At 46.2% G+C, this 16,239-nt stretch overlaps 1 protein-coding gene and 1 long non-coding RNA gene across 2 annotated transcripts; one reads left to right on the plus strand and one right to left on the minus strand.

Annotated features, from left to right (window-relative positions):
- The first annotated feature begins 559 nt into the window (after positions 1-559).
- On the plus strand, positions 560-16,134 carry ptc (patched). Its single transcript, NM_078937.4, has 6 exons — positions 560-1,461; positions 10,863-11,416; positions 11,754-13,680; positions 13,819-14,026; positions 14,090-14,361; positions 14,477-16,134. Exons 1-6 carry the CDS (start codon positions 1,333-1,335, stop codon positions 15,245-15,247), a joined length of 3,861 nt encoding a protein of 1,286 aa, NP_523661.2. The 5' UTR covers positions 560-1,332; the 3' UTR covers positions 15,248-16,134.
- lncRNA:CR44281 (long non-coding RNA:CR44281) lies at positions 1,608-2,407 on the minus strand. Its single transcript, NR_124473.1, has 2 exons — positions 2,162-2,407; positions 1,608-1,964 (listed from the first exon to the last, which is right to left on the minus strand). It is a non-coding gene; the product is annotated as a long non-coding RNA:CR44281 (long non-coding RNA).
- Positions 16,135-16,239: the final 105 nt, after the last annotated feature.

Here is a 16,239-nt window from a genome sequence, read left to right on the forward strand (position 1 = left end):
ATTTGGGTATATTAGAGCTACATATTTTATTTGTTTATAAAAAGTATAAATGTAAACAATGAGTTCCAAGCATTAAGTCCGTATGCTCAACAATTACATTATCATTATTATTATCACTTAAATATTTACAAAGGATATTTAAACAGTAATAGATATATATTTTATTTCTTAATTTCTGTTAACATATGTATTTACATTGGTAGTTATTCTTTATTTTGCAACAAGCATTCATAAATTTTATATAACAAACTTGGTATTTTCTCGGAAAAACTCCTGAATCACCCCTCGGTATTTTGTGCGTTGAGCTATCGTTAAAGCAGCCCTCGCAGAGAGCGTTCTCAAACCAAAATGGCCGCACACGAAACAAGAGAGCGAGTGAGAGTAGGGAGAGCGTCTGTGTTGTGTGTTGAGTGTCGCCCACGCACACAGGCGCAAAACAGTGCACACAGACGCCCGCTGGGCAAGAGAGAGTGAGAGAGAGAAACAGCGGCGCGCGCTCGCCTAATGAAGTTGTTGGCCTGGCTGGCGTGCCGCATCCACGAGATACAGATACATCTCTCAGACTGCGTGCGATCCTCGAACGAAACGGTTGTAAGTGCGGAGCGCGACGACTTGTTATTCGTATTTCCGACTACTGGCACTCTCTGTGTGTGGTATACTAACAAGATAGATATCACAGAACTCGTGGAAAAGCTAAGATATTGTACCTCACGGATGCGAGGCGAAGTTCATGGATTAAATGCCAGGCAACAACAAAAGCCAGCCAACCAGCCAGTGTTTGTGTGTGTGCGTCGCCAAGTGCAAAGTAAAGTAAAGGTAAAAGAGCGAAAGGCGAGAGAGAAAACCGAATACGTGAGTCGTCCGACTGCCGCTTTTCCATGTGTAAAAGATCTGTGAAAATTCTGTCAAATTCCCCTGAGAAATTGTGCCCAAGATAAAACCCGAAAACCGCGTTTTAATCGTCGAAAAAACCCAGCAAAAGCGAAGCCAGCAATCACAACAAAACAACACAACGAGAGCTCAGATACACAGCGTGCTCAGTGAGTGAGCGAGAGAGCGCGGGAGAGAGCGTCTCTTGATTTAAAATACAAAATAATTAAAAATAAAAATGCGGAATGCAGTGCAAAATGCAGCCAAACAAAATACGAGATTCCAATAACAATTAATCGAACCGAAAGTCCACGAACAATCCGCACACTGTCTCCCAAGTCTCAGTTCTCAGGACGCAGACGAACGGCAGGCACTGTAGAAAGACCGATTCCGCAGCACACTCCCATCTGCACATCTCCGCCACGCGATTCCGTCCGGAATCTGGCTATAAACATAACCATAATGGACCGCGACAGCCTCCCACGCGTTCCGGACACACACGGCGATGTGGTCGATGAGAAATTATTCTCGGATCTTTACATACGCACCAGCTGGGTGGACGCCCAAGTGGCGCTCGATCAGATAGATAAGGTGAGTGCCCAACTACAGTGAACTTTCACTGTGAAGGATAGCCATGTGTTGAATTCAATAATATTCTTGAATCGTATTCGGAGGATCCTTTATAAGTTTAAATGGAAAATCTGGCTCTTTCGAAACTTTTGTTAGTAATCCCTTTTACTTTAAATTAAGCAAAAGATTTGAAGTATTAAGTAAATTTACAATCTTTTTAAAATTTGAAATTGTTATATTGTACAATTCTTGTCATTAGAATATTGAGACACTTAACTAAAAACCATGATGTAGAAGTTCGACTGTAAATCCGAAGAGCAGCGGCTTTTGTTTAATGCGGCCATTAAGTCGCCGGGACAGATTTCAATAAATTTTATTGCCAATATCTCTCGCAATATTTTTCGCGTTTTTTTCGTCGCCGATGTCTTCTTCGCCGGTCGTTTCGATTTCATTTCATTCGTTTCGTTTTCTTTCGTTCGATTCCCTGGTTAATATAGTTGTCTGATGTTCGCTTGCCAGGCAGCCTATTAATTACAGTGATTAGTTGAAATCCACGCCAATCGGCTTATATGCTAATTTTGCTATTTCGTTCTCTGGACATAAAAAGCGTGGAGGATTTACCTCCAAATATAGACATTTGTTTATGAAACTATTCGCCGTAAAAGTAGACGGAATAACCCTTTCGCTGCAGTCTAAAACTACAACAAATTGGATGTTTTACCAATCTTGTTAGTATTTATTCTCTGTGCACCGCCATCAATCCACATCTATTTTCGCTGCGCAGACGTAGACACACAGCAGGACTTTCGTACTCGTTTCGCCGATCCCAAACCGACCGATCCAACTCCAGACGGACATATCCACAGACAACTTCATTACTTTGGCGCTACTGTGCGCGGCTGGTCCGAAACCGCAAACCGAACAATAACAACTGCAACTGCAACTGCGGCGAGCGCCAAAAACAGCTAGGCAAAAACTGGGCAGCAGCAGCAGCAGGAGTTCCGTCCAGCAGTCGAAAGCAGCCGAAAAGGCAAAAAGCAGAAAGCTTTGGCAGCCGCAGCAAAAATAATAAACAACGCCAGCAACAACTTGCCCAGCATTCTGCTGGTGTGGGTTCGTATCTGTGTGTGTGGTTGTGTGTTGCCTTCCAACATGGGTGGGCGCCGAGGTCTCCGCGAGAGTCATTTCGTACGTGATGCTGCTGGCTGGACTGCCATTGGCCACCCCCTTCCAGCCGCTCTTTTCGGAGCCGCCCCACCCCTCCATCGCCCCAATGCCCCACCGCCCCAGTCAACGCTCCTCAGATGCTCTGTGATACGAGTTGTGGGGCGACTTCGGTTGGGAATTCTTCGCAGATTGATTAGAAGCATGCGTGACGTAATGAGTAATCTATATAATTTCGAAACAATTTGCTTTTTGGCTCTGCACTATGAGATTGATTAGCAAGCGTTTAGTCTAATTAAATGTCAATAAATGAAGGGCGCACATATTTTCATTACTATTTATATAGATTTTTTTTTATTGATCTTGAAGGTATAGTTCAGAAGGTAATATTTCCAATATAGTTGTGAACTCTAAAAAGAGCAGCATGCAGTCTTATATCCATTTTCGTTGCCAAAAGCATTTCAGTTTGCTGCTGTTATTCCCACCCATGCAAATGAAGCAGCCAGTGATCGTTTTTCGGGTTGGGATCGGGCCATTGAATGCGGGTGGCCCAAAAAGCGGAAAAAAAGAAAAGAGCCAAGGAAAAAATTTTACTGACGCACGCGCTTTGTTGTTGCTGACTCTGCTCGCGCAGTGACTTCCAAACTGTGCTACACTGAAAAAGAAACAACCGTTTACAAATAATAACGCTTACATGGCAAAAGTAAGAATTGATTTCCAGACAGAATTGATTTCCTAGTTAAACTTGCGAACTTTACGATAGTTTATCCTTAGGGTTAGTAACATATTTCAAAGATGGAAGTGCAGTAAACATTTTGAGGAAAACTCAGTTTTTCTGTGTGGACCGCCTCAAGTTTTCTCGCTGCTTCGCTGATGCTTTTTACAGCTTGATGTCTTCATCATTGTTGCAGTTGCAGTTCCTTGGCGACCGCGTGGCGTGTCTTGCTCTGTTGTTGTTCCCCCTCATTCCCCCGCCCCATCTCGTTTCCCCATCGAGTTGGTTTTCCTCTTGTTTTTGCCTCTCCGCTTTAGTGTGAGTGTGTGTGTGTGTGTGTGTGTGTGCATCTCAATTATTTCTCGTAAAGTCTCTCGGGGCTCGGTTGTAACGTGCTTTTGACTCTGCCCCATCCTGAACTCCACTGGAAAGTTGTGGCAAACGATCGATCGTGATGGCGCCGACATCGTCAGCGTCTTTTGTGGTCGTCGTCGTCGTCATCATCATCGTCGATGGCGATTTATTTTAATGACTCAATTTAACGAAATATATTAAGACATTAAAATCGTCTAACGAAGCTGGCGAGGGCTCGCAGTGCGTTTGCTTCTCTTTTTTGGCGAGTATGCAAATTACCGAACGCGATTATTATTATTATTGCTTTTGTTTATTTACTTCTCTGGAAAAAATTTCATTTCTGCTGCTGGGAGGTCTACGTTGTCTTCAAAAGGATGACGTTTTCATTCATGATATGCATACCAAATGAAGCTGAGAATTACTTAGTCAACCAATGAGATCTACTTGAGGGTATATCGAATGGGTGATTAAGCTTGTTTGCTGATGAAGAGTAGCAAAAGCAACTTAACTTTACGTATTAGCCTCATACTTACATGGTAAACATATGGCGCCCAACGTGTACTTCCCCATGATTGTCAAATCTTCTAGATTTTGTTAAGCTATAGAAAATGATTTTTACAGTTAAATATTATTATTCTATATACATATGGAATTTAACGTATTTTGGGATTTTGTTTACGGAATTCCTCCAGAAATAAAATGCATTTCCAAAGAAAACACTTTCATCTATTTTTACTTGCTGAGACGTGTTTGCATGTGTGCACCGCAAATCATTCGACTTTTTGTTTTGACTTAGAGTATCTCATAGCTGCATCCGACTGTCCGCCGATATTTATTTATTATTTGCCCTAAGCCCGACGACTGAAATCGCACAGGCTGAAATCTCATTTATGGCAATGCCGCACTATCGATGCAGCCCATGTACTCGCGACAGAGCTCGTTGTATCTATAAGATACATATGAATTCATGAATGAAATCGCTTGTCTGCCCCGTAACCCCTTCCCCATCTTCGTTCCACACCACCACGATGTCTTCCCCGTTTGCTGTGCCAATTGTAAGGCAAACACACTCACACCAAAACGCACACACTTTGCACAGGAAGTTGAGCAACATTGGCGGCATTTTGAAGAAGTCTGCGCTCCCAGTGGGCTATAAATTTGTTTAGTCATGCCGGGAGATGCCCGGCGATCCCGTGTCCGTTTCGCTTTTTTCACAACTGCTCACGAAAAACAAACACAAACACAAATATTTGTGGCATCCACGCAGACAAGGGGCAAACATTTATCAAATTGACATAGCCAAGAGGAAGGAGAAACATTTTCAAAAACAAAAACCAGTAGCCTATCGGTACAAACTTTGAAATTGACTATCAACAGGAGCATCATAATTATTGGAGAAAACACGAAAATTGCATATTCCTTTGCAGATTGAAAATTATACCTTTATCCTTAAGCCTTTAGAGTCAATTTAGAGTCGAATCTGATAATAGAATAACATCTCTTTCGAGCTACGAAACATTTTGACAAAAATGGTCGTCTGTAAAAGTCAGACGCTTTCTGTCTAAATCAACTCTGCAGGTAAATTAAATATTTAATCAAAGCCCCAACCTCAGCCAGATAACGCGGCCTATTGACTTTCAGACCGTAAGTCAAATATTATAATTTCCAGATCGTTATCTGCTTGATAAGATCTCGAGCGCGGTAGGTGTAAGGCAAATAAATCATTGTCACACTCGCGATCAATATTTGTTATTTGATATTTTCAAGTGGCGAAGAGGGAGTTCAGATAGCAATAGCCCCACACAAATAAAATACAGTCCAGAACCATACAATTAAATACTTATGAAATATTTACGAACTCGAAATACCAAAAAAAAAGAAAAAACGAGGACGGAAAGGAAAGATCAAAGCGCTGGACCGAAACGAAGGGCGAGGGTGAGTCTGGATCTCAAGTGGAGAGTGGAGAGTAATCCTTGAGCAAACTCCCCCAAGGAGTGACACAGATAGTCGGCGGGACGGGATGATACCTGCATAAATTGCTATTCCCTTTCAGCAGGGATGTATAGATCCATCGATGGGATTTCGCTTCCCAGAAGGCCGCAGAACAATGTCGATGAAGATATCTCACGCCTACAGGCGTTTCCGGCTTAGGGTTACGTGGAGGGAACGAGACCTCGTCGCAGATAGATAGAGATAGAGATACATACATAGGAAGTGCTTAACAAGTTAACTGTAATTTGACATGCTGGGCGTGTTGAAAGCAAAACACGATAAGGTGTGCACGCCCAGAAAATGTCCACTTCTGGGAAATGTCATTTAAATACAATATGACCTGAAAAATTCGTAGCCATTCCATACAAAGAATTGTTAGTACTGAAGATTATGCCAATACCAATGGGTATATAGAGTCGTAGTTCCAAAAGACTTTACATGAACTTTAATCGGATTGGAGTTCATTCATAAAAACGCATCACTGCCGCTTTACATAATCCTTTGACCCATTATCAGGGGTTTGAACTTATTTTCCCCTTCGAATGAACCCAATGGCCCACATAACTCCCACACAGTGATCCCACAATTGACAGCTTCATCTGCTGCGGCCCCACACACTCAACGCACCAACGTGTCCAACTTGACTTGATCTGCCATCTGCAGCTGGCGCGGGGAACTGGAACTCAAAAAAAAAAGAAAAGAAAAACACAAAATACAAAATACAAAATGTGAGGGAAAAAATGAAAATAAACCGAGGAAAAAACACGAAATGCTGTTGTACAGGCGGCCACAGCTTGGGCTTCATTAGGGACGGGACGGCAACGACTTTTGCCCGAGAGACGAGCCGCACATAAAACTGTTATTGTCTTCATCAGTCTGAGGTCTCGGCGAAGCAAGACATAACAACGGCCCGACAGAGAGAGAGAGAGAAGAAAAATCGGGAGAATTATGAAGACATTAACTCGACCACACAGCACGCTGCCGTACCCGTACCTATATACCTATACCCAACCCATAACCATACACACACACACACACACACACGCATCAACACACACACACACACGAACAGACAGGCCCAAAAACTCGAAACCCCAGCAGAGAGAAGCGGGGGCTTACTTACGTTACGATCAAGACCTAGAGCCGAGCCAGAAAAAGGTATACTGCAGAGACAGAGAGGAGGGCACAGTGACAGAGAGCGAATACCGGAAAGAAACATTCAAGCAATAATCACGGAATTCACTGAAAAAGCAGTTAACGGACAGAGGTCCACGGACGGACTGGCGGACGGACAAAACTCCGCTGAACGGACGCGAACTCGATACGATACGATACGATATGATGGCAAACCATCGGCAGTGGAGAATGAGTGCGTGTGTACCTGTGGCGGGCCAGGTAGGTTGCGTTTTCGATTTTCAGACGAAATAATAAAGAAATTAAAATTGTTACGGCCTCTCCAGATCGCAGGGCAGGTGAACTTAGCTTCAGTTGAAATCGAAGTGATTACAAAACTTTTTTGACAGACTGTCCAGAGAGAGAGGGAAGATAATCGGGTATCCATGCCGGTGGTCCTCTTCTGTTTTGCACCTGGCGCTTCTGGAGTTAACTGTAAACCGTCTGCCTGGCCGCTCACCTGAGCCGCACTGTGACCTTCAAACCTTTTTTTAACGATTTCGCTTTACGGGCATGCAAATATGTTTTTTTTACTCCTTTTTTTCGACTCGCTCGATGCAAAAAGTAAAGAGCATAAAATGGTAATAAATGCGGCAGACGGTTTGCTAGTCACGTTTTCGGGGCGCCATAAATTGGCGGCAGCAAGGAATTTACATTCAACGGTTTCACATTCGTTTGGGCCTCATTTTTAATTGCCTCGAAATCAATTTACTTTTGCTGTCCAACCAGCCGAGTGCATGTGTGTGGTCCTTAATGGCGCCCAATAGACGGAAAAATTAGTACGGAGCGCTAAACGTAATAAAGAATTCCATATCCCTGCTAAAAATAAACAATAAATAGGCCCATCCATGACGCACTATATCCATTTCCACCAGCTATTTTGTTTGACAGCTGGGTGAATTGGGATGTGAAACTAGAAAAAAAACACACTTCCATTCAAATGTCGGGCGGGCGAGATGGGAAAAAAGGGGAAGGGTAACCACCATGAGATACACGCCAGATCGGATGTGGCAATGCAGAAGATTTCGTATTCAAAAACGTTATCAAGTGGCATATAACGTTTATGGTAGCTACAAGTTTTATGGCACACGCTTACGTGAGAAACATGGGAAAGCTGCGACACTCGCACACACATAACACACAAAGTCCACCGGATCAGAGATTCCATATATAGAGCAGTCATCAGCAGTAATCCCTTGAGTCGGAATCGAAAGATATGAAAAGATTCACGCGCTCGCACAATCCATAAATTTGGACCGCAATGGAATCGCCTGTCCATATACACAATGCCATAGATGCTCCCTATTCATATTCGATTCGTCTGGGTGGTCTGCCATATAGAGTTTCATTTTATGATAAAAATGCTGTTTTTTGTGGTTTTGCATTCGATTTTTATTGCGGCATAACTGGGTGCGCTCATATTTAATGGCCCAACGCACCATATACGAGCCGAGAGACTCAAGTGCTTTTCGGATTTCCAAATGGCATGGAAAAGTTTTCTATATACATATATATATATATATTTTTTTTTTCAAATTTAGAGTGGTTCCCGAAGCGGTCCGTGTAATTAAGTAGTCAGGCGCTGTGGGGGGCCGGAGAAAATTCGATTTTTGCCTTTTGCCGCGCCAGTTGATGTGTCGGATCTTTTGATTGATTGATGCGTGATGCGAAGATTTCGAGATTGTTTACAGAAGAGAACAGAAAACTTCAAACATACAGAATTTTAAGTAAAGTAGCTCACAATTTTCTTTTCTCTTCATATTCTAGTAGAATCCTTTATGATTTCATAGTTAATCGTATAGAAGTATGTTAATCTGTTAATATTTAAAATCGAGCTAGAGAGCTGAATTTTTCTCCGTGTACTTGTGATACATTTCTACCCATCATCTCCGGTCTACCTGCACCTGCTGTTCCCAACTGTTTTCGTTCTTTTCGGCCACCGGTCTGCCCCTAGCTCGATCTCATTGGTTGTCGTGGGACCTGGGTTCTTCTGAGTCCGTCTTCATTTCTTCGTTTCTGGGCAACGGATTAAGGAGGCTGAAGAACCTCGGCGGCTGTGTGTGCGCATTTCTAATGAAGCTGTCGCCGTAGCTGAACAGCAGCAACAAAGAGCTGACATTTTCATTTGAAAATGCAGCATAGGAAACCCCGGGCAGGATCATAAATCAATGCGTGACATTTCCTCACAGCGAACCAGAGCTGCGGGGGTGGGCAAAAACTGAATCTGAAACTAAAAACTGAATCTGAGGGCGGTGAGCAGGGAAAAGTGGCACGCAAGGCAAAAAAAAAAAAAACGGCACAAGATTGATGATATGTCACACAGCTCGAGCGGCAGTTTTGCGAAGGCCTCGCGAAAGAGACGGCTCGAGCTTAGCGAAAGAGACGGCTGCTGACAAGCGTTGATGGCTCAATTTGGAGCCGCACAGTTTGCGAGCCACTGGAATGCCGGCCAAATCTAGATTAACTTTATTTTTATACTATACCCGGCTGCCCCAAGGGGTCCATGCAGATCATGCACAGGCAACGGAATGTTATTTTTGCGGACAGGGATTCCTAGAATCGTGTGCATCTTTTGTTTGCGCACCTCGGACAGGGAAAATTATGGAAAAATTCCACGAACAGGTCGCCGCAGGCAGTCTCAAAGTGGATGTGCCGCCAACGACTTAATTAATGGCGACAAAGTTGAGAGCGCGCCGCGTTTGATGTTTTATTTTCCTTGCTTTGCGGAAGTGCCTGTTGCATATCTATAGCAAACTGGGTTGCATAAACAAGCAGCAGGAAGTGCAGGATGCTATCCCGCATAAGTATGAGTATCTTCCCCATCCTCAGCTAAGAAAGACATTACGAGTGACTCCCGCTCCATCTTAACGGTAGTCGTAAAACATTTGAAAGGCCAAACAATAAGCCATTTCTGTGCGCTGCAGCTTTTTCTCCACTCTTCGATGGCCACAAGCCGACAACTTGGGCCGGGAAAAATCTGTGAAAAGCGATAAAGGGCGGCCGCAGCGAAGAGATGCCAGAACGAGGAGCCAAACTTCGAGAAGATTCGAGTTTGGGTCTGTGCGGAATGCGTTATTGGATGCCTCGATCCCCGACTTGGCTGGGTGCGCCACAGTTGCTGCACAGTGGGACCAAAGGGATTCCGATATCAATCTATTGTCCAAAATTTATTTTAGCTACTTGTGTTGTTAGGACATATATTTAGCTTATATAAGGCTTATATATTTGATTCATAATTACCTTATCAGTTAGCGTTTCAAAAAGCATTCTTAAGACTTTAAAGCTTAGAATTTATAAACTAGCTTTCTTTGTAATCCAAACACTAGCGTTCAACATATGCTGGTTCCACTGTTTCTCTGATTGTTGGGCTAAAACCTCGATTGAGACGTTAGCGTTAGCGCGAGCCTCATTATTATTTTTTTCATGGTTCTTTTATATTTTTTTTGGGGAAAGGGGTTCAGTTTCCGTGCAGCGCTGCAGCAGCTGGGGAATGGAGAAGCAGCACGAAATTCAAGGTGGTTACTTGGGAAGGAGCGGAGTGTGGAGCCCAGTTCGAGCCAGGCCCAAAGCCCGAGCAGCGATCGATCCAATTGCCCAAGCAGGCGATTATAGGTTCGCCTTCTTTCAGCCCGCCAATGACGACAGCGGCGTCTGTGTTGTTTTTGTGATTCCACGGCTCTGGATTCGGAATCTGGGATCGAGGCTCTGGGTGGGGTCCGGAGGCATAGGCGTAGCGAGGGGATGGAACAGTAAAAGATACCAGATGTCTATAAATAATCTCTCTTTAATAGTAACAGGAGCTTGTTGTCCCTAAATTTCATATTTAAATAAAGACCCCGGAGTAAAATATTCAAACCACACCCATGTGCGGATGGAGTTCGTTGGGAGCAGAGCAAATAAATTATATGACCACACGCTGTTTCGTTATAATTTTAATGCGTTATTTATGGCAGTGGAGCAAGGCGGGGGGAATCTAAAAAAAAAAAACTAAACGCTAAATTCCGTATTTTGTTGCATTTTTCAGGGCAAAGCGCGTGGCAGCCGCACGGCGATCTATCTGCGATCAGTATTCCAGTCCCACCTCGAAACCCTCGGCAGCTCCGTGCAAAAGCACGCGGGCAAGGTGCTATTCGTGGCTATCCTGGTGCTGAGCACCTTCTGCGTCGGCCTGAAGAGCGCCCAGATCCACTCCAAGGTGCACCAGCTGTGGATCCAGGAGGGCGGCCGGCTGGAGGCGGAACTGGCCTACACACAGAAGACGATCGGCGAGGACGAGTCGGCCACGCATCAGCTGCTCATTCAGACGACCCACGACCCGAACGCCTCCGTCCTGCATCCGCAGGCGCTGCTTGCCCACCTGGAGGTCCTGGTCAAGGCCACCGCCGTCAAGGTGCACCTCTACGACACCGAATGGGGGCTGCGCGACATGTGCAACATGCCGAGCACGCCCTCCTTCGAGGGCATCTACTACATCGAGCAGATCCTGCGCCACCTCATTCCGTGCTCGATCATCACGCCGCTGGACTGTTTCTGGGAGGGAAGCCAGCTGTTGGGTCCGGAATCAGCGGTCGTTATACCGTAAGTAGTTAATATGTAGTTAATAGCCACATCTTATAGATTCTAAAGTGAACGTATCCCTTATGACCATATCCTTTTGCATGATCTACTTTAACCCACAGTACTTCTCTATTCATATTAAGGAATTAATAAAGTACTTACTTTGCGCTTACCTTTATTAAATACGATAGCTTATCTTTATAAACTTGCTATCAAGTCGAAAGATAAACGTGACAAGAGTATCTTTGTACTTATCCCAGTTGCTTACCATCGTAAATAATCTTCTTATTAATAAATATTCGTAAATAAATATTCTTAACTCAACAAATCCATCTTTATTATTGTTACTCCTCTACAGAGGCCTCAACCAACGACTCCTGTGGACCACACTGAATCCCGCCTCTGTGATGCAGTATATGAAGCAGAAGATGTCCGAGGAAAAGATCAGCTTCGACTTCGAGACCGTGGAGCAGTACATGAAGCGTGCGGCCATTGGCAGTGGCTACATGGAGAAGCCCTGCCTGAACCCACTGAATCCCAATTGCCCGGACACGGCACCGAACAAGAACAGCACCCAGCCGCCGGATGTGGGAGCCATCCTGTCCGGAGGCTGCTACGGTTATGCCGCGAAGCATATGCACTGGCCGGAGGAACTGATTGTGGGCGGAGCGAAGAGGAACCGCAGCGGACACTTGAGGAAGGCCCAGGCCCTGCAGTCGGTGGTGCAGCTGATGACCGAGAAGGAAATGTACGACCAGTGGCAGGACAACTACAAGGTGCACCATCTTGGATGGACGCAGGAGAAGGCAGCGGAGGTTTTGAACGCCTGGCAGCGCAACTTTTCGCGGGAGGTGGAACAGCTGCTACGTAAACAGTCGAGAATTGCCACCAACTACGATATCTACGTGTTCAGCTCGGCTGCACTGGATGACATCCTGGCCAAGTTCTCCCATCCCAGCGCCTTGTCCATTGTCATCGGCGTGGCCGTCACCGTTTTGTATGCCTTCTGCACGCTCCTCCGCTGGAGGGACCCCGTCCGTGGACAGAGCAGTGTCGGCGTGGCCGGAGTTCTGCTCATGTGCTTTAGTACCGCCGCCGGATTGGGATTGTCAGCCCTGCTCGGTATCGTTTTCAATGCCGCCAGCACCCAGGTGGTTCCGTTTTTGGCCCTTGGTCTGGGCGTCGATCACATCTTCATGCTGACCGCTGCCTATGCGGAGAGCAATCGGCGGGAGCAGACCAAGCTGATTCTCAAGAAAGTGGGACCGAGCATCCTGTTCAGTGCCTGCAGCACGGCAGGATCCTTCTTTGCGGCCGCCTTTATTCCGGTGCCGGCTTTGAAGGTATTCTGTCTGCAGGCTGCCATCGTAATGTGCTCCAATTTGGCAGCGGCTCTATTGGTTTTTCCGGCCATGATTTCGTTGGATCTACGGAGACGTACCGCCGGCAGGGCGGACATCTTCTGCTGCTGTTTTCCGGTGTGGAAGGAACAGCCGAAGGTGGCACCACCGGTGCTGCCGCTGAACAACAACAACGGGCGCGGGGCCCGGCATCCGAAGAGCTGCAACAACAACAGGGTGCCGCTGCCCGCCCAGAATCCTCTGCTGGAACAGAGGGCAGACATCCCTGGGAGCAGTCACTCACTGGCGTCCTTCTCTCTGGCAACCTTCGCCTTTCAGCACTACACTCCCTTCCTCATGCGCAGCTGGGTGAAGTTCCTGACCGTTATGGGTTTCCTGGCGGCCCTCATATCCAGCTTGTATGCCTCCACGCGCCTTCAGGATGGCCTGGACATTATTGATCTGGTGCCCAAGGACAGCAACGAGCACAAGTTCCTGGATGCTCAAACTCGGCTCTTTGGCTTCTACAGCATGTATGCGGTTACCCAGGGCAACTTTGAATATCCCACCCAGCAGCAGTTGCTCAGGGACTACCATGATTCCTTTGTGCGGGTGCCACATGTGATCAAGAATGATAATGGTGGACTGCCGGACTTCTGGCTGCTGCTCTTCAGCGAGTGGCTGGGTAATCTGCAAAAGATATTCGACGAGGAATACCGCGACGGACGGCTGACCAAGGAGTGCTGGTTCCCAAACGCCAGCAGCGATGCCATCCTGGCCTACAAGCTAATCGTGCAAACCGGCCATGTGGACAACCCCGTGGACAAGGAACTGGTGCTCACCAATCGCCTGGTCAACAGCGATGGCATCATCAACCAACGCGCCTTCTACAACTATCTGTCGGCATGGGCCACCAACGACGTCTTCGCCTACGGAGCTTCTCAGGTGGGTCTTCTTATTAAATTAAATTAAATTAAATTAAATTAGATCGCCTTAGTTCTCCTCATATGTACATACATATTATAACTTATCGCACTCCAAAGTTAAAGATTACTAAATGTGTGTGTATCTTTATTCTTACAGGGCAAATTGTATCCGGAACCGCGCCAGTATTTTCACCAACCCAACGAGTACGATCTTAAGATACCCAAGAGTCTGCCATTGGTCTACGCTCAGATGCCCTTTTACCTCCACGGACTAACAGATACCTCGCAGATCAAGACCCTGATAGGTCATATTCGCGACCTGAGCGTCAAGTACGAGGGCTTCGGCCTGCCCAACTATCCATCGGGTGAGTCGGAAATGAGTACTTCATACATGGGGCCCAACTAACAGTCGATTTATTTATCGCCAGGCATTCCCTTCATCTTCTGGGAGCAGTACATGACCCTGCGCTCCTCACTGGCCATGATCCTGGCCTGCGTGCTACTCGCCGCCCTGGTGCTGGTCTCCCTGCTCCTGCTCTCCGTTTGGGCCGCCGTTCTCGTGATCCTCAGCGTTCTGGCCTCGCTGGCCCAGATCTTTGGGGCCATGACTCTGCTGGGCATCAAACTCTCGGCCATTCCGGCAGTCATACTCATCCTCAGCGTGGGCATGATGCTGTGCTTCAATGTGCTGATATCACTGGTGAGTCTTCATTTCTGGCTGGACCATTAAGAGCTTCGGATTTTCCAGAGATATCCCAAGACTTTTCATTGGATCCTCTTCAGCACACATTAATCGCTTATCTTTCCGATTCTAGGGCTTCATGACATCCGTTGGCAACCGACAGCGCCGCGTCCAGCTGAGCATGCAGATGTCCCTGGGACCACTTGTCCACGGCATGCTGACCTCCGGAGTGGCCGTGTTCATGCTCTCCACGTCGCCCTTTGAGTTTGTGATCCGGCACTTCTGCTGGCTTCTGCTGGTGGTCTTATGCGTTGGCGCCTGCAACAGCCTTTTGGTGTTCCCCATCCTACTGAGCATGGTGGGACCGGAGGCGGAGCTGGTGCCGCTGGAGCATCCAGACCGCATATCCACGCCCTCTCCGCTGCCCGTGCGCAGCAGCAAGAGATCGGGCAAATCCTATGTGGTGCAGGGATCGCGATCCTCGCGAGGCAGCTGCCAGAAGTCGCATCACCACCACCACAAAGACCTTAATGATCCATCGCTGACGACGATCACCGAGGAGCCGCAGTCGTGGAAGTCCAGCAACTCGTCCATCCAGATGCCCAATGATTGGACCTACCAGCCGCGGGAACAGCGACCCGCCTCCTACGCGGCCCCGCCCCCCGCCTATCACAAGGCCGCCGCCCAGCAGCACCACCAGCATCAGGGCCCGCCCACAACGCCCCCGCCTCCCTTCCCGACGGCCTATCCGCCGGAGCTGCAGAGCATCGTGGTGCAGCCGGAGGTGACGGTGGAGACGACGCACTCGGACAGCAACACCACCAAGGTGACGGCCACGGCCAACATCAAGGTGGAGCTGGCCATGCCCGGCAGGGCGGTGCGCAGCTATAACTTTACGAGTTAGCACTAGCACTAGTTCCTGTAGCTATTAGGACGTATCTTTAGACTCTAGCCTAAGCCGTAACCCTATTTGTATCTGTAAAATCGATTTGTCCAGCGGGTCTGCTGAGGATTTCGTTCTCATGGATTCTCATGGATTCTCATGGATGCTTAAATGGCATGGTAATTGGCAAAATATCAATTTTTGTGTCTCAAAAAGATGCATTAGCTTATGGTTTCAAGATACATTTTTAAAGAGTCCGCCAGATATTTATATAAAAAAAATCCAAAATCGACGTATCCATGAAAATTGAAAAGCTAAGCAGACCCGTATGTATGTATATGTGTATGCATGTTAGTTAATTTCCCGAAGTCCGGTATTTATAGCAGCTGCCTTCCCCGCCCCCCTTCCCTTGAAATGAACACCCTTCCAGCCACGCCCCACCGCCCCTCTGCGTAGCAGCTTTGTATGTATGTAGTATGCTAGCACCTAAGGAATACTTAAACTTAGAGATATTTATTGTAACACACGCAAAACACACACAATGTACTTACATATAATTCAATGCGAGATTCACCCACACAAAAAGGAAACACACAAACTAGTAATTGTAGCTCGTAATTTAGTTTAAATATGTACATAAAACACAAGGACTTGAACCAAAATAGTATCGCTTAAACGGAAACGAGAGAAACGAGAAAAAATAACTATTACTTAATCAACTACAAGAGAGATATCCCTCCTCCCCTAACCGTACTTACAACCAAAATAAAACAAGAGTATAAGCATAAAAATGGAAAACGAAGCGAGGAACGATTGTAAACGCGGCATTTATCCATGTACATTTGTTGCACGAAGACTGACTGTCTTTTTTTTAATAAAAATATATATTATACAGTTTTTTAAAAGCGAAATTCATGACTTTTTTTTAACAGTGAGCAGAGAACAAAAGAAACGGAAGTTTTCGCTGTATCAATAAAAAGATTCCATTTTTTTAATAAATTGTAAAAATCCTA

The sequence above is a fragment of the Drosophila melanogaster genome, chromosome 2R, assembly GCF_000001215.4.
Source record: "Drosophila melanogaster chromosome 2R".
Classification (NCBI taxonomy): Eukaryota; Metazoa; Arthropoda; class Insecta; order Diptera; family Drosophilidae; genus Drosophila; species Drosophila melanogaster.